Source organism: Ceratotherium simum, chromosome 22 (genome assembly GCF_057802395.1).
Source record: "Ceratotherium simum simum isolate JZ-2026a chromosome 22, ASM5780239v1, whole genome shotgun sequence".
Taxonomy (NCBI): Eukaryota; Metazoa; Chordata; class Mammalia; order Perissodactyla; family Rhinocerotidae; genus Ceratotherium; species Ceratotherium simum.
Window position 1 is genome coordinate 31,947,103 of NC_141921.1, and position 24,536 is coordinate 31,971,638.

The window sequence follows — 24,536 nt, forward strand, 5'->3', positions numbered from 1 at the left end:
TAATTATTAACTACTATGTGTCAGGCATTGTACTAAGTGCTGGGGATATAATGACGAGCATATAGAAGCATACTTACTGGTGACCTATTTTAATGAACAGGTAAGAATGAAGCAAGATTTGCAATCAGCCTATCCTTATTCATATGGAAATAGATGCTATTAGAATTCTTAAAAAACACTGTTCTCTAAAGTAGATTAAACATGCCCTATTCTTCCCCTCCAAGACAAACCATTAAATTTGTACTATTAATTTAATGCATACAATACTATAGCTACAAGAGATCACTCACCTCAATCTCTCATTTTGCCTAAAAGGAAATGATATTACAGAAAGCTTATAGACTTGGTCCCAAAGTCACTGAACTATTTAAAAGTATCATCAAACTAAAACTCAGATTTCTGTCCCCAGGTCCAGTATTGTTTTTGTTCTATTACAGACCAGGTTCTCGCTAAAAGATAAATCAAATTCGAAACCAGTAGGTCCAAAATCAGCTGCCAGGTTTTTTTGCATTCCCCCCAAACACTGGATTTTAATAATTCATCCATTATTATTAGTTTTAGCAAATAGCTTGATAAAGCAATAATTTTCAATTGTTGTGAGCATTCATTTCAACATCTAACAAAAAGAAGGCAAATGATTAATAAAAGGCTGTGTGTCAACAAGAGAAGAGACATGAGCATCCAGGGTATTTAGACTTTCAAATCAGTGCTTTATTCTGTATTATATCACAGGCTATTAATGGTAGACTAGCTAAGAATATTTCCACCCTTTTTGGAAAGATCTCAGACATTTTCTCCTTTCTCGGGTTTATAAGTATAAAGGCTGGTTATACAGCCTACTAAATTATCCTCGTAAATGCAGCTTCATCTGTATTTCTCATTTTTTAAAAAAAGCTTAATAAAACTTTCTAGATCTCTCTTCCAAAATTACCCAGTTTCCTTCTATCCTTGTATCAGTAAAGTTAGCCAAGTATACAGGCCTGCTTCAGTTAAAAATCCAAGTTTCAAAGCTCTTTTGAAAAAAACTTTTTATTTATTTAAAGTAGTTCCTTCATTCAAGCAAGGGGAACTAAAAAAAAAATACACAAATACTTTCCCCAGAGGAGAAGAAACAGAAGGTTTCTTCTTTAAAACCTATTTCTTCTTCTTTGGGCCGGCCCTGTGGCTTAGCGGTTAAGTGCTCGCGCTCCGCTGCTGGCAGCCCGGGTTCGGATCCCGGGCGTGCACCGACGCACCGCTTGTCCGGCCATGCTGAGGCCGCGTCCCACATACAGCAACTAGAAGGATGTGCAACTACGACATACAACTATCTACTGGGGCTTTGAGGAAAAAATAAATAAATAAATAAAATTATTAAAAAATAAAAAAAATAAATAATAAAAAAATAAAACCTATTTCTTCTTTAAAACCTAGAGTTAGATAGGCCAGCAAAAGTTCCTTGATTTAAGCTTTTCATTAGTCTCTAAATTCTAAACAACTCCAGAGAACAGTTGCCTGTGTTTATATTTGTCATGATTAAATCAGGAAGTGCTCACATAAAAACACTTTGTTCTCAGTATCATCAAATGCCAAAAATATGTTATTAGAAATGCCAGGTTCTAGTCTACAGCTTGTACAACTCGCTGCCTTTTCTCCTCATCCTATCTGGAAACAAGAAGGCTTACACTCACTGTGAGGAGGAGCAACAACAGCTAAGGACCTGAAGACCTTCTTGTCCTAGAGGGGAAAGGCTGTGAGCCAGGATGGTCCCTGAATGCCCTAAAACAACAGAGGAAAGGAAAAGGAACGCATGTGGTGGTCCCAGAAACACTTCCTCCTCCCACTCATCCTCCAGGAACCATTCTGCACGACAGAGACTGTGCTGTGTGATCAGCATTTCACATTACGGGTTGCAGAGCCCACCAGGGGGAAGGCACTCCCAACACAAACATGCTGTTCCAATGCATATAAATAAAAATTCACCAGAAGTTAACCCCCACCTACTTTTTATAAAAGATTCATCGAATTAAGTTTGACAACCACATTCAGTCCCACTTGCTCATCACAGTCAAGTAAACTACCTTTGATTTCTCGCCTACCCTTCAATTTTGTTCTCATTAAAGGACAATCCCAATTAAAGACTTACAGTTTACCTCTTCTATAAAATCCAAATGCAATGAAATGAGAAAAACAAAGAAGAGAATAGAGGAAACAGGTTTTTTAAGTCATATAGACCTGGCTTTGAAAGTAAGTATGCCAGCTCTGCCACCATTAACTGTGAAACCCTGGACAATTATTTGGATTACCCATCTTCTATTTCTTCATAAAGTCTTTGAGAAGATTAACTGAGATAACCCATAAAATAATCCACAATGCACCGTGCATGGCACCTAACTGGCACTTGAATGTTAGTTAATAACGGCAGAGGTATTAGCAACATTAAAAACACGCCCTTCTGTATAAAGTGAAATTTTAAAACTGTATTTAGAAACTCTCTTCAAAATATAAATTACAAAATAAAAACAAGGAAAATACCCCTAGAGAGAATTTAGCACACTGTAAACCCTTTATAACAGAAAGATCTCCAGGTTTTAAATTATTTAAAGTGAAACAAAAGACCATCTCTGATTAGACTATCTCTGTGAATACACCCAAACAAAATGGGGCTGAAATTTCTCTATATAAGAAGCAAAGTGAAAATGTATATTTTGAAGGTCCAATTCAAAAAGCTATGTCCTACAGAGCACTGGATGCCAAGAAACCAGAATATTTTGATATTAGCTCTATTTCTCTTAATGTCTATTCCCTCTGAAAAATATAACAAGGAGGAATAATGAAAATTCTTTATTTTTGTTGTTGTTGCTCCTTGTCATTGAAGAAGGCTAGAAGAGAATACGAAAAAAATGTCCATTAGACTAAAATGGTATATATGTTATCAGCACACTGATTTCAAAAACTTAAATATCCTTGGAAGGATTTACCCAATAAACACTTCAGACAATGCTTTAAAACAAGATACAGTTTTCTTCATAGAGAATGAAAGTCATTCAGACTGCTTCTCAATTTATAATTTAATGTTGATACAATGATCTACAGTTACACGAGAGGAAGATCACTTTCATCAGTGTCTGAGGACAAGTTGGCACATATTGAACTTTCCTCAGAGCTGATGTACTTTTAAGAATAAAAAGGGATTGGGCCGGCCCTGTGGCTTAGTGGTTAAGTGCGTGCTCCGCTATTGGCAGCCCGGGTTCGGATCCCGGGCGCGCACCGACAGCACCCCTTCTCCGGCCATGCTGAGGCCGCGTCCCACATACAGCAACTAGAAGGATGTGCAACTATGACATACAGCTATCTACTGGGGCTTTGGGGGGGAAAAAAAAAAGGAGGAGGATTGGCAATAGATGTTAGCTCAGAGCCAGCCTTTCTCAGCAAAAAAGAGGAGGACTCAGCATGGATGTTAGCTCAGGGCTGATGTTCCTCACAAAAAAAAAAAAAAAAAAAAGAATAAAAAAGGATCTAGTTGGTTCTATGGTGCAACAATCTTTCAAAAGTTATTTCCACTAAGTTGAATGCATGTTCATAATAGTTCCTTACGGATGTGTATAAAGCTTCAATTTATATTTTACAAAGATCCCAGTTTTGGTTCACTGATAATCTAATTATATATCTGGTCTGGAGGAAAAGTCAAGATATAGTTTATTAATGTTTATTTTATATATATATTTATTATATTTTATTAATGTTGGTCTGCAGAAACTTTACTAGGGATAGGAGGAAGGTTTGGACTCCTGGAAAGCAGAGATAAAAAAATTTGAGACTCTTAGAACAGGAAAGAAAGCAGAGGAGAAGTTTTTAGAATAAAGGATTAAGAAAACAAAATTTTAGGCTTAGTACAAGATTGCTAAGGAAAAGGCAATAACAGACGGGCTAGCTGTAGACAGAGGCATCATTATTCATACTTCTAGCAGCCTTCCTGCTACCAACCCCAATCCTGCATGCTAAGCTCCAGCCATACCTCAGGCCCCCAAAAGGAACACTACTTATTCAAAATTATCCTTCGGCCTGGAATCCCTGTCACTCTTCGTTCACTTGCCGAACGCCATTTTTCTTTTTTAATTAAAGCTTAATTCAAGTGTCATCTCTTCTCTAAAGCCTTTCCTGATCCCACTCACTTCCCCACACCACCACCACCTCTCCCTCCATGTGTGACTGTGCTTCTTGAAGGCAGGAACTGTTTTTCACTATTGTATCCACAGGGCTTTGTTGCACAGGAACGGTTTGCAGAATGAATGAATGAATATTGAGTAACTAATTATTTTAGAAGCCTCGGACCCAAAATCCCATTCTTGGGAAATTTATCTGGATATGGAGGGTAAAAGTCAAGTTAACTAGCAAGAAAGCCTTGGGCCAGAGGAAAAGAAATACTTCAGGACAATGAAACTGGAAAAGCCTAAAAGAAACCAATAATGCTTTGAACCTATTCCAAAATTACAGTATGATGCAAAACTGCATATTTGCAATTTAGGTAACTCTCATTACAGTACATCTATTCCTCAGTTGTATCCCACATTATAGGAAATAGTTGAGTACTTTAAAGTCATTAACCATGTGGGTTAATATGCAGAACCTGGGACACTAAAACAACTCAAAGAAATACATAAATAAAAACTGAATTCCAGGACACAGTTTAAAGCGTCAACTCCCTTGAGTGGTAGCTTCAGAAAGTTACCTTTAAAATGGTCTGGCAGGAAATCCCCCAGAAACTTGCATCACACTCCTGCTTGGACATTCTGGCTAGGTTCAGTTTGAATCTTTCTTTCCCTACCTCTTCTCCTCCCTAATCTTCTCTCTCGGTTTGGGACCATATCCCTGAAATAACCAGTCTTTCCTAACCTATCTCATATGTCCCAAACTACTTTTACCATGTACTCTATAGCTTAATCAGATTCCTACCTTTCTTAGTATGGCTTATTGGCCTAATCGGAAGCCAATTCTGACATCTGCGTAGCATTATTATAATGAATGAAGAGAAGTCCTAGTCATTCCAACTTCATGCTGTGAGAATTTAACTCGTGTACCATCAAGAGAAAGATCTCTAAGGACAGTAAGACAAAGCTTTAAAGAGATGGCGATATTTCCATGCATATTTTCTTTGATACTCACTTGGGAGGGCATAAGACTTCTTCAAGAAATTCTTCAATCTTATTTACATCCGTTTTGACTTCATTGTTGAACGTTATAAATGGTGGATGAGTTCCGGGAGCCAAGTTCTGCAGGTCTGCAGGCTTCCTGTTAGGCAAAATAGTGATCAAAACGGGATCATTTTTTATTCTCACTGAGAAAACAATACTTTAAATTCTCAGAGTGGTTCTAAATTTTAAAGTATGTAAAAATGAATAAGAAATAGTATTTTTTCCACTAAGTATAACAGCAGCAATAGCACTCTAATAAGCAGCAAACCTCCACAAAGCACATAACTTATGGCGAGAAAATTGGGAGTCTTTGACTTTAACCAAAAGAGAAAGTCCTTCATTCTCATTCCAAATTTAACTCAGGTGCTTATTAGAAATGATGGTAGAATGAGGGGAAAAAAGATCTGGAAAGTCAGTCTCTAGTCTCAACTCTGGCACCAGCTCATTGTGTAAAGTTGGGTAAATCATAACTAAGCTAGGCCTTCCTTTTTTTTTTTTGTAAAATAAGGGAGAAGAGAGAAGCTGATCCCTACAGTCCTTTTCGACTGTAAGACTCCAAATTCAGGTGCTACTCCTTTTCCATTTCCTAGAAGTCCAGACTTAACAAGAAAAAAGATCACCAGATTTGACTATCTCACATCAAAATTACTTCAATATATAAAAGATAGCATAATCAAAGGCAAGAGGCAACACAGAATGGACAAAACATTATAGTGAATAAGAAAGGCTAAAAATAGGGGCCGGCCCCACGGCATAGTGGTTAAGTGCTCCCACTCCACTTCTGGTGGCCCAGGTTCGGATCCCGGGCAGGCACCAATGCACCGCTTGTCAGGCCATGCTGTGGCGGCGTCCCATATAAAGTGGAGGAAGATAAGCACAGATGTTAGCCCAGGGCCAGTCTTCCTCAGCAAAAAGAGGAGGATTGGCATGGACGTCAGCTCAGGGCTGATCTTCCTCACAAAAAAAAAAAAGAGAAAAAGAAAGGCTAAAAATATATATTAAGAATTTTGTCCAAATTCATTTAAAAAGTCATCAAAAAATCAAATAAGTCAAAAGAAATTGATAAGCAATAGATAAAATAAGTGACCACACAGAAAAATGTCAAAGAAAAGAATTATCAAAGAAATTCAAAACTAAACAATGAAGACATTTTCCTCCTATTAATTAGGAAAAACTGAAAATACACAACACTGATAAATATGCTCAAACTGGTATGCTTACAACTACAAATAGCAAGGAATGTTGGTACTGCCCTAATAAAAAGCAAAATGGCTCACCTAGGCCCACCAATGAATCCTAGAATCAATAATATGACCAGATATAGTGTGCTGCCTAATGATAAAATATGAAGCATAAATCACCACAAAGTATTCTTACCAAAAATGCTGAACCTGAATCTCGAATCAAGCCTCTTAAGGCAGCTGTCTCTCCAAGTGTGATCCAGGGGACCCTTTCCCCAGGTGGTCCATGAGGTCAAAACCATTCTCAGAATACTAAGACATCATTTACCTTTCTCACTCTCATTCTTTCATGCCCATATAGTGGAGTTTTCCGTAGGCTACTTGGTGTGTGATATCAAAGGCAATGTATACAGAAGTAAACAGGAGCATCTGTCTTCTATTAAGGCAGACATTAGAGATGTGCAAAAATGTAAAACAACAACACTCTTCTCATTAATTTTGTTTTGGAAAATATAGTTATCTTTAATTAAAAATGTTTTTTGTGAGGCCGGCCCAGTGGCGTAACAGTTACGTTCGCGTGTTCTACTTTGGCGGCCTGGGGTTCGCCAGTTTGGATCCCAGGCACGGACCTACTCACTGCTCATCAAGCCATGCTGAGGCGGCATCCCACACAGAACTACAACTCTACAACTATGTACTGAGGCTTTGGGGAGAAAAAAGAAAAAGAGGAAGATTGGCAACAGATGTTAGCACAGGGCCAATACTCCTCACACACACAAAAAAGAATTTTTAAAATAAAGTGTACCCCAAAATCTATACTCAGCCCAGCTTATCAATGGCTCCTGGTCTTATTCATATTCATTCTCTCTCTCTCTCTCTCCCCCTTTCTCTCTCTCTGGCTCTCTCAATTTACGTTTGGAGAGTGCCTCATCTTTCTGTGACTATACTCCAATCAAAGATACAAAGACTTATTAATTCATTATCCAATTAGTAGAAATTTTCTAACTCAGAGCCTCGCTCTACTGAAGTTCTAGAGCCTAGCTCCCTCCCAATCCAAAGAAAAATTAACACATGTTTTCTATCAACTTTTGTAAGGACCTAAACTCCAAAAGAGGACTTTTAAAAGTCAAATCTGATTTGATTTTCAACTCTGATTCTTTTACTGAGCACTCTTTGGTCTGATAAGGTAAAGCTGAGCACAAAACAACTGGAATCCATCTTACTGAAACCTCAGTAAGTCTTCTGGATCCACATTTATCTAAATAGTGAGGTACGCTTATAAGATTCCAGTAACTTTTACAAGAACTCAACTCCAAATTAGAACTAATTCTTTTCTACTTTTCATTTCATTGGTTTCTTTTGGTTATTCCTTTTGACTCATCATCCTGACCACCTGTTCTTCTTTGATCACTAAAGGATCCAGCATGTCCAAGATCAGTCATCTTTAGTCTTCAAGTCACCCACTCACATTCTCATTCACAAATTCACATTTGTTCCCACTTATAATTTATTTCCTCCTCAACTCAGGAAGACCTTGAACATAATCACGAGTCCAGAAACACTAAGAGTTTAGGGTTTATGTATTTATTTTCAAATCTTAACATTTTAAAGTAAAAAAAAAAAAAAAAAAGGCAGCAGAGGTAAGAAAGAACAACAGTATCTCATCAAAGCAAGTAGGGCTAATAAAATTTGCATAAAATACACAAGAGAAAGGGAACATACACATCTCCCACAAATGATGCCAGTGATGGGTAAGAATGTTCTTTAATCTTGTTAGATACAAACTGTCATCACCTGGAAAACATTTTTCTCATTCTTTGTGTGTGTGTGTGTGTGTGTGTGTGTGTGTGGAAGATCAGCCCTGAGCTAACATCTGTTGCCAATCCTCCTCTTTTTTGCTGAGGAAGACTGGCCCTGGGCTAACATCCGTGTCCATCTTTCTGTACTTTATATGGGACGCTGCCACAGCATGGCTTAACAAGCAGTGCGTCAGTGTGCACCCGGGATTGGAACCCGCGAACCCTGAGCCACCGAAGTGCAGCGCGCGCACTTAACCACTGCGCCACCGGGCCGGCCCCCATTCTTCTCATTCTAAAGTTATAAAACATATCCATCAACATTTTTGTGACTAACAAACAGTCCACTAAATGCCTAAGTGTAAGGTAATAACCTATGTCTGTGTTTTTTACAAATAATTTTTTCATGATTAGGGTGGAGTTAGGTAAAGGGGAATAAAGGGACTAATGCTTAAAAATAACCAATGGCGGGGAGGGGGCAGCAAAATAAATAACTGCTATTACTTCTCTAATAAATTATGACAGCTTTTAAGCTCTCCTAACAAAAATATTTATTAGAAGAGGGATAAAGTTAGCATAGCAGAGAAGAAAGAACCAGAGACTGAATAAAAAGGACCTGGTTCAAGTCCCAGATTGAATGGTTCTGCCGTTTACCAGCTATGCGACTAAGTAAATCACAACCTCTTTGGGTCTGGATTTTCTCATCTGTACTATGGATATAAGACCTGCTTTGCCTATAAAAATCAAATCAAATGATGCACGTGAAAGTGAACTAAACCAAAGTATGCAAATGCAAGTCCTTACTGCTTTCAGTATCATATTAACAAAGCCTTATGCAGGAGATGAGATTGGCAGTTTTAAATTCTAATTGAGACTGATGGTTCAAAACTGGTTATCTAGCATTAACTAATTGGTAATAAGAAATCTGTTGAAAGGCTATATAGATTTTAAAAAAACAAAGGTGATAAAACTATTTTCTGGGATTAACTGTTGAGATGAAGGACAACCATGTTAGGTCCTTACTCCAAGTGAAAGTAGACTTGAGAAGAAACTTCAATGCCGCTCAACAGATTAGCAGACTTCAAATAAATGGACAAGTTGTTAAGCAGTGAGTTGACTCACTTAGAAGCTATATCAAGTCATCGACCAAACAGAATCTAAGATTCTTCAACTTCTAGTCCTTACCTGGCACTCGGTGGCCTCAGGTGCTTTGTTTGACCCACAATGGCTCATTTTACAGATGCTTCAAAGAAACTTAACATTTCAGGGACTGCAGTGTGAAATAAATGAAACTGAACCAACAGGCAATGGCTAAAAGTTTCAGGACATTTTTGGTTTGTTAAAAAGCCTTCCATAAATATTCAACAATTCATTCAAACTCATTCAAATGTTTCCCTTAAGTGCTATCTACAAAAAGCAAATTGCATAGAATTCATGCCTTGAGATAACAGCACAAATATTCTTCAATGTTTGGAGTATTTTTTAATTTTTAACATTACTTATCAAAGTAGTCCTTTTTTTATAGTAGTCTTTTAAATGAAAAAGATTATGTTCTCTCTTATTTTGTTTCTAGGTGAAGAAAAGGAAATAAAAAGAAACAAAGTAAAACAAGAATAGAAAGAGAGGGAAAGAAAGGAATAAAAATGAGGAACCTTATAGGAGCTAATACTTTAAGCAACTTAAGCGGCTTAACTTCAATTAAAATTTAATTCAGTACACTTGCAACAATTGGAGGACGTCCAGCTTGTGGCTCAGTTCCAGATTCTTGGTATAAAATGAGTACAGCACAGCATATAAATGACTGTATAATAAAACGTACTCATATAAAATGAGTACAGTCATAGCATACTGGAGCTAGTTCTTAAAAATGACCTATCTGTAACTAGTTGACTCACTAGAGATAAAAAATACTAAGTATGTAGATCTTTTAAATTGAGTTCCCTTTTGAAGGCGTTCATTTTCAAGGCATAAAATTAATTCACAAATCAAGAAAATACTGGACACTATATAGCAAATAAGCAAAAAATAAGTTAACACCACAAATCCTTGTTTCAGGATTCACTTTACTCCTATTAATTATTCTTCACCACTAAGTGAATGAATGAATCGTGGACTCACCAAAACACACACACCAAGATTCCAGTTACTAAGCATTTGTCTACTTGTCCTAATTCAACCAGTTAAAGGATTTTATTTATTTTGATTAAATGTGGTATACTGCTAATCTTTGTCTACTTTAATGTCAATTTGTGGAGCAATCATTTTAAAACAAAATAGCATCCATGAAAAGGTTTCACATACAGCTTCTATAATTCTTAACAGATTTTATTAACACAGCTTATAAGTAGAGTTTATACTGATGGGTTTAGAAAAACATTCACTAACAATCCATTTTTCTAATTCAGCTCTTTGTGGCCTAACAGGATTTATCATCTTTGAAATCATCTCGAAAAAGAACAGAAAGACACGTGGCAGCGAAGCTCTCCCTGTCCGTCTCTCTCTCACACACACATGGATGTCCATGTGATTCAGAACACATTCGTGAGACACATATCTTGAATTGCAGGACTGTTCTAACAAGGGCTTCACGTAGCTCAACTTTACAAAGAGGAATAACGGAGCCTATACCGTCCTGACTGGCCAGCAGCAGGAAACAGATGATTTCTCTAACAGACTGGCCTGTCCCACTCCACTTAGTCTCTCTGTTTCATTCACACTGCTGTTACTGAGGATCCACCTGGAAATCACACTGATCTCTCAACCTGCTGAAGACTGTTTTCAGAAGGGTGGAACCACAGAAACATGATAATGAAAGCAAACTATCCAAAGAATCTATTTTCTTCTGAGTTTATAATTGCCTTTTAAAACATGCAGAACTATCAGTTTTATAGTTCCATTGCAACATTTTAAACTATTACAAAAATTTTAAAGTTTAAACTATCATAATAACCTTCCAAAGCTTCATGCCATTATTATGGCAACTTACAGTGGCTCTGACTCACACAATACATTACAAATGGGATGCTGACATTAGAAAGAAATCATTAGTGACAATACAAAGGATGAGACAGTTTCGGTGTTTAAGGTGGGAATGGAAAAATAGAAACATATTTTCCAGACTTTTTATTTTTTTATTTTTTTAATTTTATTTATTTATTTTTTCCCCCAAAGCCCCAGTAGATAGTTGTATGTCATAGCTGCACATCCCTCTAGTTGCGGTATGTGGGAGGTGGCCTCAGCATGGCCAGAGAAGCGGTGTGTCGGTGCGCGCCTGGGATCCGAACCCGGGCTGCCAGCTGCGGAGCGCGTGCACTCAACCGCCAAGCCACGGGGCCGGCCCTTTCCAGACTTTTTAAAAGTGGTCTTCTCCAATTTATTTCCTCAGAGAATACCATGGAGGAGAGATTTTATTCACTGGTAATACAGCAGATATCACTGCTTTTACAATAAAAAAGCTAATTTCTTAAAGTTATCATTTCTACTCTCATTTCTCAAAACCAGAAAAGTGTACCCCAACAAGTTTGTGGCAAAATATGGCCATACTCAGTTATATGCCAGTCAGCATTTCAGTGTGTGTGCATGTGTGCGTGTCTGTCCCCCACTCCCCACCACCTCCCCCAGACACTACTGTTCTCATCCTTTCTCCGTCCTCTTGCCCTGGCCTACCTCTCAGGCTTATCTATGCTCTAAGGATGCTGATCTTCGATTTAGGAACTTCTGGGCATAATGAAGATAGTGGAAGTCTTCAAATAAAGATCTTGATCACTGCCACGAACCTGTCAGCCAGAAAGGCCCTATCATACCAGTGTGATAAAACAATGAATTCTATTCAATAACAGGTCTGAAAATGGTTTGATAAGAGTAGTAGAAAGTACGCTGAACAAGATTTAGCATGCAGCAGACAGTGAAGAAATGTTAGTTTATTTTTTCCTTCCTCTTTCCTGAATTAAACATGAGGTAACTGACCTCCAAGAAGATGAGGCGGCTTGCCCAAGGTTCCAGGAAACCGGTGCCAGGGGTCTCTCCACACAGAACCTGGTCTCTGCCCCCAACACTTTCTACTATGCCATGGTTGCAACCCATTTGATGACATGTGATAACATCTTTGAATATACCAATTTTAATATTTTCACTAATATTTATCTGAAGCTTTTGTTCAAATGGCAGTTGACACAAACCTAAATTCCTTCTGCGGCCTGGGCACATTTTTTATCTAAAAGTTCTGTAATACCATTGCAGCATGGGGAGAAAATTAGGTTTAGAAATGACTCCCACTAAAGCATTAAGGCAGCACTGGCAGGCAAGCAACAGGAGACTGTTCCAAGCCTCACAGGGGCACATGAATACCACCAGCATAGTCATTAATGCCAACTGAGATTCAAAAAGAATGTGTCGCACAATGCCAGAACTAGAAACTGGCTCGTTCTTATGGATGAAATGTCATATAACAGTAATTTTTTCAGAGCACAGAGTGGGCTTCTAAACAGCTCTCAGGAGAGTTCTATCGCTCGTCACCGGTTTGTTCTGGGATCAGTACTTTTCACTGAGGAACTAGGCAATTATCAGGAAAATAAGCACTATAGGCATTTTCTCCCCCACAGCTTTCTAAAAACCGTCATATTTAAAGGTTTAAAGAATATATTATGAAAGGTACTTTTTACTACAGATGTTTTATTCCTCTGTGACTTTATTTTACACTGGTTTTTTAAGCCAATGTTCACTCTCTTGGGGTATCTTCTCTTTGAAATCGTACTCAAGACTATAAGTGTGTAAACTCATAGAAAAGGTCTGGAAGGATAAAAACCAAACCTAAATGCACTGACATCTGTGAAGAGGAAGTGATGACCAGAAACTAGGGGTGGAGAGGACTCATTATCATGCACTACTGATATACTTTTAACTGCCCTTAAAAATCATTTCTTAGATGTACTGTAGACCTAAGATTTCTAAAGAAAACCAAAAAATATAGGCTCCAATTTTAAGTGCTTTCTACTGTTGATTTTATACAAAGCCCTAGGAAATAAACATACATGTTCTCCAAATGGTAATATTTTCTAATTAGGAAGCCCTGAAGCCTTCCTCCTACTTCCCATGTGTCACTTTTTACATGTAGGGTACATTACTCTTAAATATATACAAATCTTCAAATATCAACTTACAGGAATAATGGCTTACAGGAAATGAAAAGTGAAACAGATGACTCTGAAATAGCCATCATGCGTTCCCTTTCTTGTCTGAACCAGTCACCCATCGTTTATGGCACTATTACTGCTATACACCACAACCAAGCACTGTATAGAGCTGTTCAAAGAAGGCTTTTTCAAAGCATGGCAGTCAACTTACTTGCTCCAAGCCAAAAATGGAATAGGAGAAATCCATGTATTTTAAGACACAGTAAGGGTGTGTGCCTGGCGGCATGGTTTATTTTTAGGAGTTATATTGGGAAACTTCCTTTGTGAACGCATGTAGGAAAAAAACAGTAATAGAAGAGTAATAACTATATGAATTATTTCATTCTTATAATAGCTCTGTCCAATATGAGGTACGTACATCTTCGAAAGAGCCTGTAGTTTTAACTCTTACTATCCCCAAGGCTTCTCTCTACATTCAAATACGTAACTAAAGGGGTTCCTGGAAAACTTCATGGCTTGTTTTCAATAAATAAGTTTTAAGTCTGCAAAATCTCAAGTAACTGCACTAGCAGCAAGGAAAGAATAAATCTGAAGGAACTGACAGAGATCCCAGAGTATGCTAACTTAGAACTGGGGATGGGATTACAGCTCTCAGATAACTCGCACTTTGTGACGTCCAGAGGGATAACATACATGAATTCTGCTACCCATCAAGTGATAGCCTGTCACTATTTTTTCTTGGACACTGTTCATGGCTGATACGCTTTAAAAAATAAGCAGCAAACCATGTTGTGGCATTTCTGTCAATAGGAATACATTTCCACTGCCGAACCCTAAACTTTCTATTGGTATAACTGTTCTTAACCCTTGATTTAAAACTTTTTTTTTTTTAAAGTATAAATGTTCTTTACCTCAGACCCGTTTGCTAAGGAAGAATAGAAGTTCCTGAGTAAAAAGAGCTTACTACTTCTCAGCCCTCCCTATTTTGGTCTACGGAGAGAAAGTTAGAAATGATCCTTCAGCTAGCAAGAAAAATCACAGGGCCGTGAACAACTGCTCTTATTTTACAATTATTTTTATATGATTTAACATAATTACAACTATTATAGTACAATTATATTGAAAATTGTATTATAGAAAATTCCTATTATTCCCTGAAAAGTAGATTAAATGAAATAGACCACAGCAGTGTTCAGCCTCCTAAAATCCCATTCGTGTCTCTAAGGATCCAGATAAGACAGGCCATGTGTTTCACACATTTGAGACCAAGAAGTTTTCTGCTTAGAAAGTTCTTCATAGCTCCACGTTCACACTGGTAAGTCAAAGATTTCACTGCATCCACACTAAAACTTAGCGCCTGGTGCTGCTCTTGAAATCTAAGGTAAACAAACCATAAGTTCCCAACAAGACAGAGCGGCCACATGCAATTTACTGACATTGTGAGTTATCCACAATACTTACACAAGTCAAATTTGTCCATAAATCAGCTAACTTGAATACAATCTACTGCCTCTGGAGAATACATGCAAACAAAGTGAGGGATGGGGAGAAAAATCAAACTGAAAACAGTGATGTATATACTCAACTTAAGTCATCCCAACTGCAACCAAGTCTTACCTTTTCAGGTCAACGGTTGTGACACTAAAGACAACTCCTTTGAGCCAAAGAATCATGAAGAGCCTCTGGGAAAAGGGGCAGTTTCCTATGCTTTCACCATCACTGCCAGCCTGGGAAACAGAAAGAAACATTAAAAAACAAGGTTAAAGTGATGATACTCAAAATGATAGACCTTTTTCTGAATTTTAATCAAGGGTACAAGAAGACAGGAAAAGCTGGATTGTGGAAAGAAGGGTGGAGATTCAGGTCTTTATTATTTTGCTCTTTCATTTGCCTCTTCCTCTTCTTAAAAATGGCCAGTCTAGGGCTGGCCCTGTGGCCTAGCAGTTAAGTTAAGTGCAGTCCACTTTGGCAGCCCAGGTTTGGCTCCTGGGCATGGACCTATACCACTTGCCAGTGGCCACGCTGTGGCAGCGACCCACATACAAAATAGAGGAAGATTGGCAGAGATGTTAGCTCAGGGCAAATCTACCTTAAGCAAAAAGAGGAAGACTGGCAACAGATGTTAGCTCAGGGTGAATATTCCTCAGCAAAACAAAAAAGGCCAGTCTAGTACAGCACTGTCCAAGAGAACTGCAATGATAGAAATTATCTATGTTACCACTGTCCAATACGGCAGTCAATTGTGACAAGTAGCTAATGAATACTTAAAACGTAGCTAGTTCAACGGAACTGGATTTTTTATTTACTTTTAATTAATTTAAATTTAAATAGCCACACATGGCTAATGGCTACCATACAAGACAGCACAGGTCTACTCAGTCTCCAGGGGGTACATACAGCCTTGTCTCAGGGCAAAGGCAAAGTAGGTTTCATGAAATGTAAGCCATTTCTTGTTCTGTGAGACAGTATTTTTTATAAGGTAAGATAAAAAGGGAAACTTATAGGTGTGCCTGTCTCCAAAGAGTTAAATAATTGCCAACTTCTCCACTATTTTAAAAAATAGTCACTATAAAATCTTATCTCTTGTTTTACACATTCCTTCAGGGAGCAAGAAAATAACAAAAGATATCTTGGTTATAAGCTATTTGTAATCCTACTTAATGAATGGAGCAGTTGACTTCCCCAAGCTCAAGGATGAGATAGAATTTTCCTAAAATCACAGTGGGACAAATCTTGAATTCCATCGTGTATGCCCCAAGTTTAAAAAGTGGGAGGGGTAAGCGGAAAACAGGACGGGGAAAGAGAAAGAGCCAGCACACTGGAAGAGAACATTCTGACACTTGCTAGGAATCCACACAGCCCTCTTCACCACAAAGTCTGTGGAGAGAGCCAGAAATAACTTTCAACAAGTTACTCAAAGATGTTGCTACAAGTACCATTTATTATCCTAAAGTAACCCAAAAAATTCAGAAGCCATTTCAGCAAAATGCTACATTAGTAAAGTCATTAATTCCTAAACTAAGGGTTCGAAATGGGGGGGGGGGGTAAAAAAATAAAAGCAGTTACCTGGTTAAACATAATACAACCAACAAAAAACATGGGCATATAAGGAGGATCCCAGAGCCCCACCCTAATCAGACAAGATGGGATAGTTACAACTGAGCTTGGTAAAAAAAAAATTGATCGTTCTTTATCAGTAATAAAAACATACACATAATTGTAGCCAGAGTGAATCATATTAATTTCCAATACTCCAACTTGTACAAAATTTTACTTTCTAAAGAAGGTGTAATAAGAATAACCTAAAGAAAACATTTAAAATGAGGACTTCTGGGCCTTACATTCAGAGATTCTGATTCAGAAGGATTGCTGGGTAGGGCCCAGGAATAATCATTTTGTTATAAGCACCCAAGGAGATCACAAGTAAGGCACCTGCTGGACACCCTGAGAAACACTGGTGCAGGAAGGTTAGGACAGCAGTCCTTGCTCAGAGCACAAGCCAGGTTACAGTACTAAGTCATCTACTATATAACATAACAACCTGGGACCCAAAGTTGCTTTTCGGAAGATGCTGACCATCCAAATACGTATGAAACACTGAAAACATACAAGTGAGTTTATTACAAATAAAAAAGTTAACACATTACCTTTCTATATAGCTTGATGATTAATATTTTCACACAAGGTTGTGGCCTTAGATATTCAAATTTTATCAGTTTCACTTTTTTCCCCTCCCGGTTTTATCATATTTAACAGCAGAGGTATAAATACAAGAAAAAGCATACCAAATTTGGGACCTACTGAAAAAGGAGTCAAGTTGGGTAGACAAAGAGTAAGTCTGACTCAAGGTCGTCTTCCTATTCCATTTATTTAATCTATAAAATTAACTATAATTTCCCAAGATGCCTGTCATAGCAGTGTTAAAATAATTGAACTGCTAAAGAAGATGTAATAAAGATGTTACATGCAGGCACTTGAAAACACATTCAACTAAAGCCAAGTGGCAGATAAACATCGATTGGCTACAGATCAAAAACACCACCCCACAATTTCCTACAATAGTCTGCAGAGCATACTGTAGTCTGGACAGAAGAATCTCGATCCATGGACTGCTTCAAGAAGACCTGGTCAGGACGCAAATGCCCCTTTGCTTTCACCTCCTTTGTCTATAATTTTCTAGCAAATTTTACCAATTCACTTCTCTTTCAGGAATATCAGGAGCTTGTTACACATCTCACACTCCTTATAAAACTACTTTCCTTTATGCACACACAAATAAAAGCATGCATACTTTCCAAGACAGATCTAACAAACTGCTTTTTATTAACTACTCCCAAAATTCAGGACAATTCAAATAAGAAATATTGCCATGTACAAGTTTTTCCAAAGTTTTAATAGCATGAGAAAATTGGGAGCTACTAGCCAGATGATATTTTCATAAAGTATAATGAAACTGTAGAAAAATTTGGATTTCCAGAAGTCACAAGTCAAAAACTTCCTCCTTTAATCCACGATGTACTAATAAAATTCCATTTCAACATTTCAATAAAATTCCATACAAGTTAAAGGATCAAAATTATTCTCTTCAATATGAACTACACTGAATATAACCTATTGGTACAATTGACTGAAGAGGATATTATGGCATAGTGGAAAGCATTATATGTGAGAAATCAAGATACCTTTCTTCTATACCCAGTTTTTTATTAATAACAATAATAAACATTAACATATAGGTATATCTAACAATAGCATCTAAGAATAAAGTATGTCTTTAAAAAAACTGCTTTTTACTGCTTCTAACAGTAATATAATCACTCATTATTTTAAAAATAAATAAAAACTGAAACTACAGAAAGTCAGAGTTCCTCTACCCCTGAACCATTCACTAGTTTGTTAGTCTTCCAGATTTTTATTTTCTATGTACATACTATTTTTTTCCTTTAAAAATGTGATCACACTATATATAACTTTTTAATCATTTACATATTTTATTCCCAATTTAATGTAATCAACCCTCTGGAGGCTATAATGCCTCCACCAGGATGGTATCAGAGAAGGTCAAGGAGGAAGCCAGGTCTTTCAACCCTGCCAGCCACTAACGAGAAGCCCTTCCTCGTCCCTGCTGGGGTGGGGGTCAGAGGAGGCCTCGTAGTGAGTAATCAGGACTTTCACCATCAACCAGAGGTAATGAGACCACCTCGACCAGAGTGTCACTGGAGACCACACGGGGAGCTGGAACCCACACCCTCACCCAGCAATGAGGAGCCTCGCTGCCTTGGGTATCAATGGAGGCTGGGTCGGCACCTGGACTTCTATCTCCACCTGACTGTAACAAGGCAGTGTTGTCACCCTTCTCCCCTCCCAACTCCCTTCAGAGCAGTGTCAGGGAAGTCTTATTTGAGTGTCAGAGAAGTTTTTAAACAGGATCCAGAGTCTCATAACATAATATGAAAATGTCCAGGTTTCAACTGAAAATCACTTGTCATACCAAGAACCATATCAAACTGAATGAAAAAGGCAATCAACAGATGTCGACATCAAGACAACAGAGATGTTAGAATTATCCAACAGACTTTAAAGCAGCCATAAGAAAAATGCTTCAATGAGCAATTATGAACAGCTTGAAACAAATGAAAAAATAGAAAGCCTCAGCAAAGAAATAGAAGACATAAAGAAGAACCAGATGGAAATTTTAGAACTGAAAAACACAATAACTGAAATAAAAAGCTCAGAGAACGGGCTCAACGGCCAACCTAAGGGAACAAAGGAAAGAATGACTGACCTGGAAGAAAGAATGACAGAAATTACCCAATCTGAACCACAGAAAAAACCTAGACTGAAAATGTGATACTTCTTATATATTTCCATATTTTGATGTTATCCATCTAACGGTCATTTTTGAAGGCTTCATTGTATGCTATTAACCCAACAATTTCACATCTAGAAGTTTATTCTGTAGAAACACTTATACAGATGTTCAAAGATACAAGTAAGAGGGAGAAACACTGAAGCATTGTTTGTAAAAGCAAAACACCAGAGACCACTCAAAGCCTATCAGTACAGGATTTGTTAAGTTATTATAGACCACCTCCAGAGGGTGGAAGTCTGGGCTAACCATTTGGCCTCTGCTGGCAAGGGTAAGGGTAGGGCCACAGTTTTTTTCTGTGGCATTTAGAGTACTGCAACTATTGTCTAAAAGTTTTCTGTCTTGCTTAGGCTGCCCTTTTCCTGGTTCTTTGGCTAGAGAGAGCAGACTTTTGTTGGAGCTTTTTATGTCGGTGCCTGTTGGTGTTTCCACATTGCCAGCTTCCATAGTTCCAAATCTTAAGATGTATGAAGCAAAAAACCAAGAAACTCACCACCATCTACTCCACCTTCCCAGAAGGAGAAGTCTCTCAGAAGTATTAAATTTAAAAAGCAAAATAGAGGCTGGCCCCATAGTGAGTTGTTAAGTTCCTGCGCTCCGCTTCAGCGGCCTATGGTTCGCAGGTTCAGATTCCTGGTGTGGACCTATGTACCACTCATCAAGCCATGCTGTGGCAGCATCCCACATACAAAATAGAGGAAGACTGCCATAGATGTTAGCTCATCAACAACATTCCTCAAGCAAAAAGAGGAAGAGTGGCAACAGATCTTAGCTCAGAGCCAGTCTTCCTCACCAAAAAAAAAAAAAAAAAAAAAAAGCAAAATAAAAAATGTGGGGGCTGGCCCCACGGTGTAGTGGTTAAATTTAGCATGCTCCACTTCAGCGGCCTGGGTTCTCGGGTTGGGTTCCTGGGCCCAGACCTACACCACTCGTCAGCCATGCCGTGGCAGTGACCCACATATAAAGTAGAGGAAGACTGGCTCAGGGCTAATCTTCCTCAAGCAAAAAAAAAAAACAAAAAACAAAAAAATGTGTAAAATATTTTACATCTATACAATGGAATATTATTTGACAATAAAATCTATGATGTATTGACATATGCTATAACTTGGATGAACTTTGAAAAATTATGCTAAAGGAAAAGAGCCTGTCACAAAAGATCACATAGTATATGATTCCATTTATATGAAATGTCCAAAATAGGCAAATTCATAGAGACTGAAAGTAGATTAGTGGTTGCCTAGGGCTTGTCCGGGGGGGAGTGTACAGGATGAGTTGGGAGTGACTGCTAAGAGTTTCTTTCTGGAATGATAAAAATGTTCTAAAATTAGACTGATGATGGTTGCACAACTTTGTGAATATACTAAAAACCACTCAATTGTACACTTTAAGTGGGTGCATTGTATGGTACATAAATTATATTTCAATAAAGCTGTTTTAAAATATATAGACACAGATTACAAGTTTAAATATACATACACTGGACAAGATTTTAATTTGAAACATATAGTTTTAAAATTATGATTTCATATTACAAAAAAATACATGTTTATAATGTTTTATTAAAAATTAGAAAGCCCAAACAATCAAAGCAAAAACTTGAATTATCCTACTGACAGAAAAAACCACCAATTTTCCAGACAAAGGATGAGTCTTAGCACTCATTTAGGTTTTGTTCTCATAAAAGGGGCAGTTTTGTGTAACTTTGCTATCTGGAGTTCCTCTCACACACTCACTATTCCTCACCCTCCTCCCTCTGGACCTCTTTTGTAATTCTTGAATTGCATAATACCAGTATTTAATCAGAAACTGCTGGATTAACTCCTACATTGCAGAATAGGGGTCAGTGGTAGATGTCATAAATATTTTAATATTTTACTAATTCAAGGTTAAGGAACTGCTCACTTAGAAAACCTAGTTTAATCAGTTTTTAGAATAGTCAGATTTTAAAATGCCCAAGGAGAGCTTTAACTTCATTGCTCTTTATTTCTTTGTGTTTACGGGACTGGGGGTGACGGGTAATGATGACTAACAAGAGAGAGAAGCTGGGGCCTGAAAGTAAGAATGGGTTCGTGATCACTAAATTATTTTCCTTGACACGTTTTCTAGGGAATGTATAGAACGTGCTGCCAAAAGAATGAACCTAAAAACGTTAAGACCTCATTTACCTTTAGTGTGGATTCTATCTAAACTAGCTGTCTGAATACAGAGAATGGCATGCTTTTGCCTTAGATTAACTTAAAAGTCACAAAACAACATGATAAATGGCCAAAGTCTATATATTTCTTCAGAGTCTTAGCTAGACACATGCTGGAACCAAGGTTTAGAGTCTAAAGGTTTAATAAGCTGTTATCCTTCTACAGGGTGTGCAGAGTATGCGGGAAATAACAAGGTTTAGAATCAGACACATGTGACTTTGAATCCTGACTTCACTACTTATTAGCTGTGTAATCTTCAGTAAACTACTTAACTGATCTGTGAAACTTGACTTCCTACACCTTGTTATTATGGGAATCAGGCCCCGTGGCTTGGTGGTTAAGTGAGCGCGCTCCACTGCTGGCGACCCGGGTTCGGATCCCGGGCTCGCACCGACGCGCTGCTTCTCCGGCCATGCTGAGGCCGCGTCCCACATACAGCAGCTGGAAGGATGTGCAGCTATGACACACAACTATCTACTGGGGCTTTGGGGGGAAAAAATAAATAAATAAAATCTTTATTATGGGAATCAAATCAGTTAGGGTACACACAATTCCTGGCACATGGCAAGAGTTTAGTAAATGTTACCTGACTTTAAAGAAACCTCATGCACAACACTCAAGGCCTGACAATAGGTTCTTCACTTCAAGCACTTAGTCATTAGAATCCCTAGACTACTTTATTCTTTCAGAAAATAAGAGAAAGAATCTAAGTATCTTCCATATGACATATATTATAGGACATATACTTTAAGAAATATACTCTATATAAAGTTTAAATAGTCCACTAAATGGAGTGAAGCAAAAATATCCTTTGTTTAAGAAGATGTCAAAAATCTCTGGCCATGGGCCGGCCCCGTGGTTTAGCGGTTAAGTGCGCGCACTCCACTACTGGCGGCCCGGGTTCGGATCCCGGGCATGCACTGACGCACCGCTTCTCCGGCCATGCTGAGGCCGCATCCCACATACAGCAACTAGAAGGATGTGCAACTATGACATAAAACTATCTACTGGGGCTTTGGGGAAAAAAAGGAGGAGGATTGGCAATAGATGTTAGCTCAGAGCTGGCCTTCCTTAGCAAAAAAAGAGGAGGATTAGCATGGATGTTAGCTCAGGGCTGATCTTCCTCACACACACAAAAAATCTCTGGCCATGCAAAAAATATATCATTGTTTCCTAGCCATAACCATATCATACAATTAATTCTATGAATAAAGTAAAAGGATGTATAATTGAAGAATTACTATACCCCAAGCTCTGCCCACGTAAATAAAACAGCCAATGGCAGGACATTGGAAAGACCTCAGTTGCTACCCTTTTCTTGTTCATTATCACCAATTCATGAAGCCTACTCTCCAGATGAGAGCCTGTGCAATTTAAAGAGCAACCGATTGGTTTGAAATTACACGAGTATATCCAACTACAGGGTTAGACGAAACTCCAGGCTAGGCTGTTGGAGTTCACACGAAACATTTATCTGATTGAAGATGAACTCCCTTCTCTTCCCAAATAAGCCCTTCGCATGTATTAATCTAGTTAATCCTTATATCCTCTCATCCAGCAGAAGATGGTGGTTAAGAGCTAGACTCTCAGACAACTCCACCACTTCCTAGCTGTGTGACTATGAAAAAGTGATTAACCTCTCTGGGCCTGTCTTCCTCTTCTATAAAATGGGGACAATAACATGGATTGTCCTCATTGGACACCTCATTGGATTCTTGGGGGGATCTGAGAGTTAATACATTAAAGGGCTTAGAACACCACAATGCTTTAAAACCAGGGAATGAGGAGGGAGCTGTTCATTGTATACCCTTTCATACTTTTTGATATTTGTACTATGCACATGAATCTTTCATTTAAAAAACAAAATGCAAGCAATCAAAAATCTTCCCTCCCTAAACATGAAAATGAAGTAAAACACTGGTTACAGAATGAATGTAGAAATCTCAGAATACACAAAATACACAAGGAAGCAGGTTTAAGACACACATTACCAGGTCTCACCTCCAGACACTCTGATTCACCATGTCTGTGGTGGGGTCCAGGAATCTGCAATTTTTAAAAAGTACTTCAAGCAAATCTAACTCTGATGCATTTGGTGGGCAGACCATATTTTGGTAAACACTGACATACAGGAAAATACGCCAAAAAATAGAATAAAATAAAGACTGGAAAGAAGTTCACTTTGTGGTTAAACTTTGAATTCCTCACGATGCCTTTTGGACACTACTCTTTGTAGGCCAGCAACCTGATCACCGTTTGTTAGGGTCAGATTTAGTAAATAACAGCCTCCTCCCACACTTGAATGGAATGCCACACTATTTTGCCTCAAACTTGGCATATCAAAACTTAAGCCAAGGGCCAGCCCCGTGGCTTGGCAGTTAGGTGCGCGCGCTCCGCTGCTGGCAGCCTGGGTTCGGATCCCGGGCGCGCACCGACGCACCGCTTCTCCGGCCATGCTGAGGCTGCGTCCCACGTACAGCAACTAGAAGGATGTGCAGCTATGACATACAACTATCTACTGGGGCTTTGGGGGGAAAAAAATAAATAAATAAAAATTAAAAAAAAAAAACTTAAACCAAGCCAGCCGGAAGCCCCTTAAAACCTAGAGACTCAAATTCAAGAACATTCTTATTCCATACAAATGAAGAAGCAGAGGCAAGGACCTTTTAGTGCAAAACAGTACAACATTAATGTTTCTAAGAGCTTGTCTTAAGACCAAATATAATGTCAAGGACAATTATGGTGACCCACAGTCCTTTACAGATCAAGTCCTTTATGCTGTGGGGTGGTTACATCTGGTTTAGAAGAACAATTGCAAATTTTAATTACTATATTGTACTACTAAATGGTTTGACTTATGAGGAGAAAAAAGAAGAAATGATTCTGCTGTGATGTTAGGAACAAGGACCAATACCTGACTTGCAAAATAGGCTGGATTTTCCACTTAGAAGCTATAAAACCATGGGTAAGTCACTCAACCTCTCTGGGTCTTAGTTTTCTATTCTGGGAAGGGGAGGTTTGGGGAGAGGGGTGAGATTGATTTACCGAAGTTGATAACTGTAATGCTGTCACACACGCTATATCTCTGCTCTTAGGGAAGACACACCGAAGTATTTAGGGGTAAAGAGCTAACTGCCTGCAACATACTAGAGAAAGAGCAAGTAATAGAACCAAGGGGGTAAAATG

General features: G+C 38.3%; 1 protein-coding gene across 1 annotated transcript in view; it reads right to left on the reverse strand.

Annotated features, from left to right (window-relative positions):
* The window catches only part of CLIC4 (CLIC family member 4), a 66,677-nt gene that overhangs the window by 17,175 nt on the left and 24,966 nt on the right, over positions 1-24,536 (reverse strand). Inside the window, exons 2-3 of the mRNA XM_087446553.1 lie at positions 14,901-15,010; positions 5,146-5,271 (exon numbers count right to left, since the gene is read on the reverse strand). Of these exons, the coding sequence (XP_087302679.1) occupies positions 5,146-5,271; positions 14,901-15,010 (236 nt within the window). The remainder of the gene's footprint in view (positions 1-5,145; positions 5,272-14,900; positions 15,011-24,536) is intronic.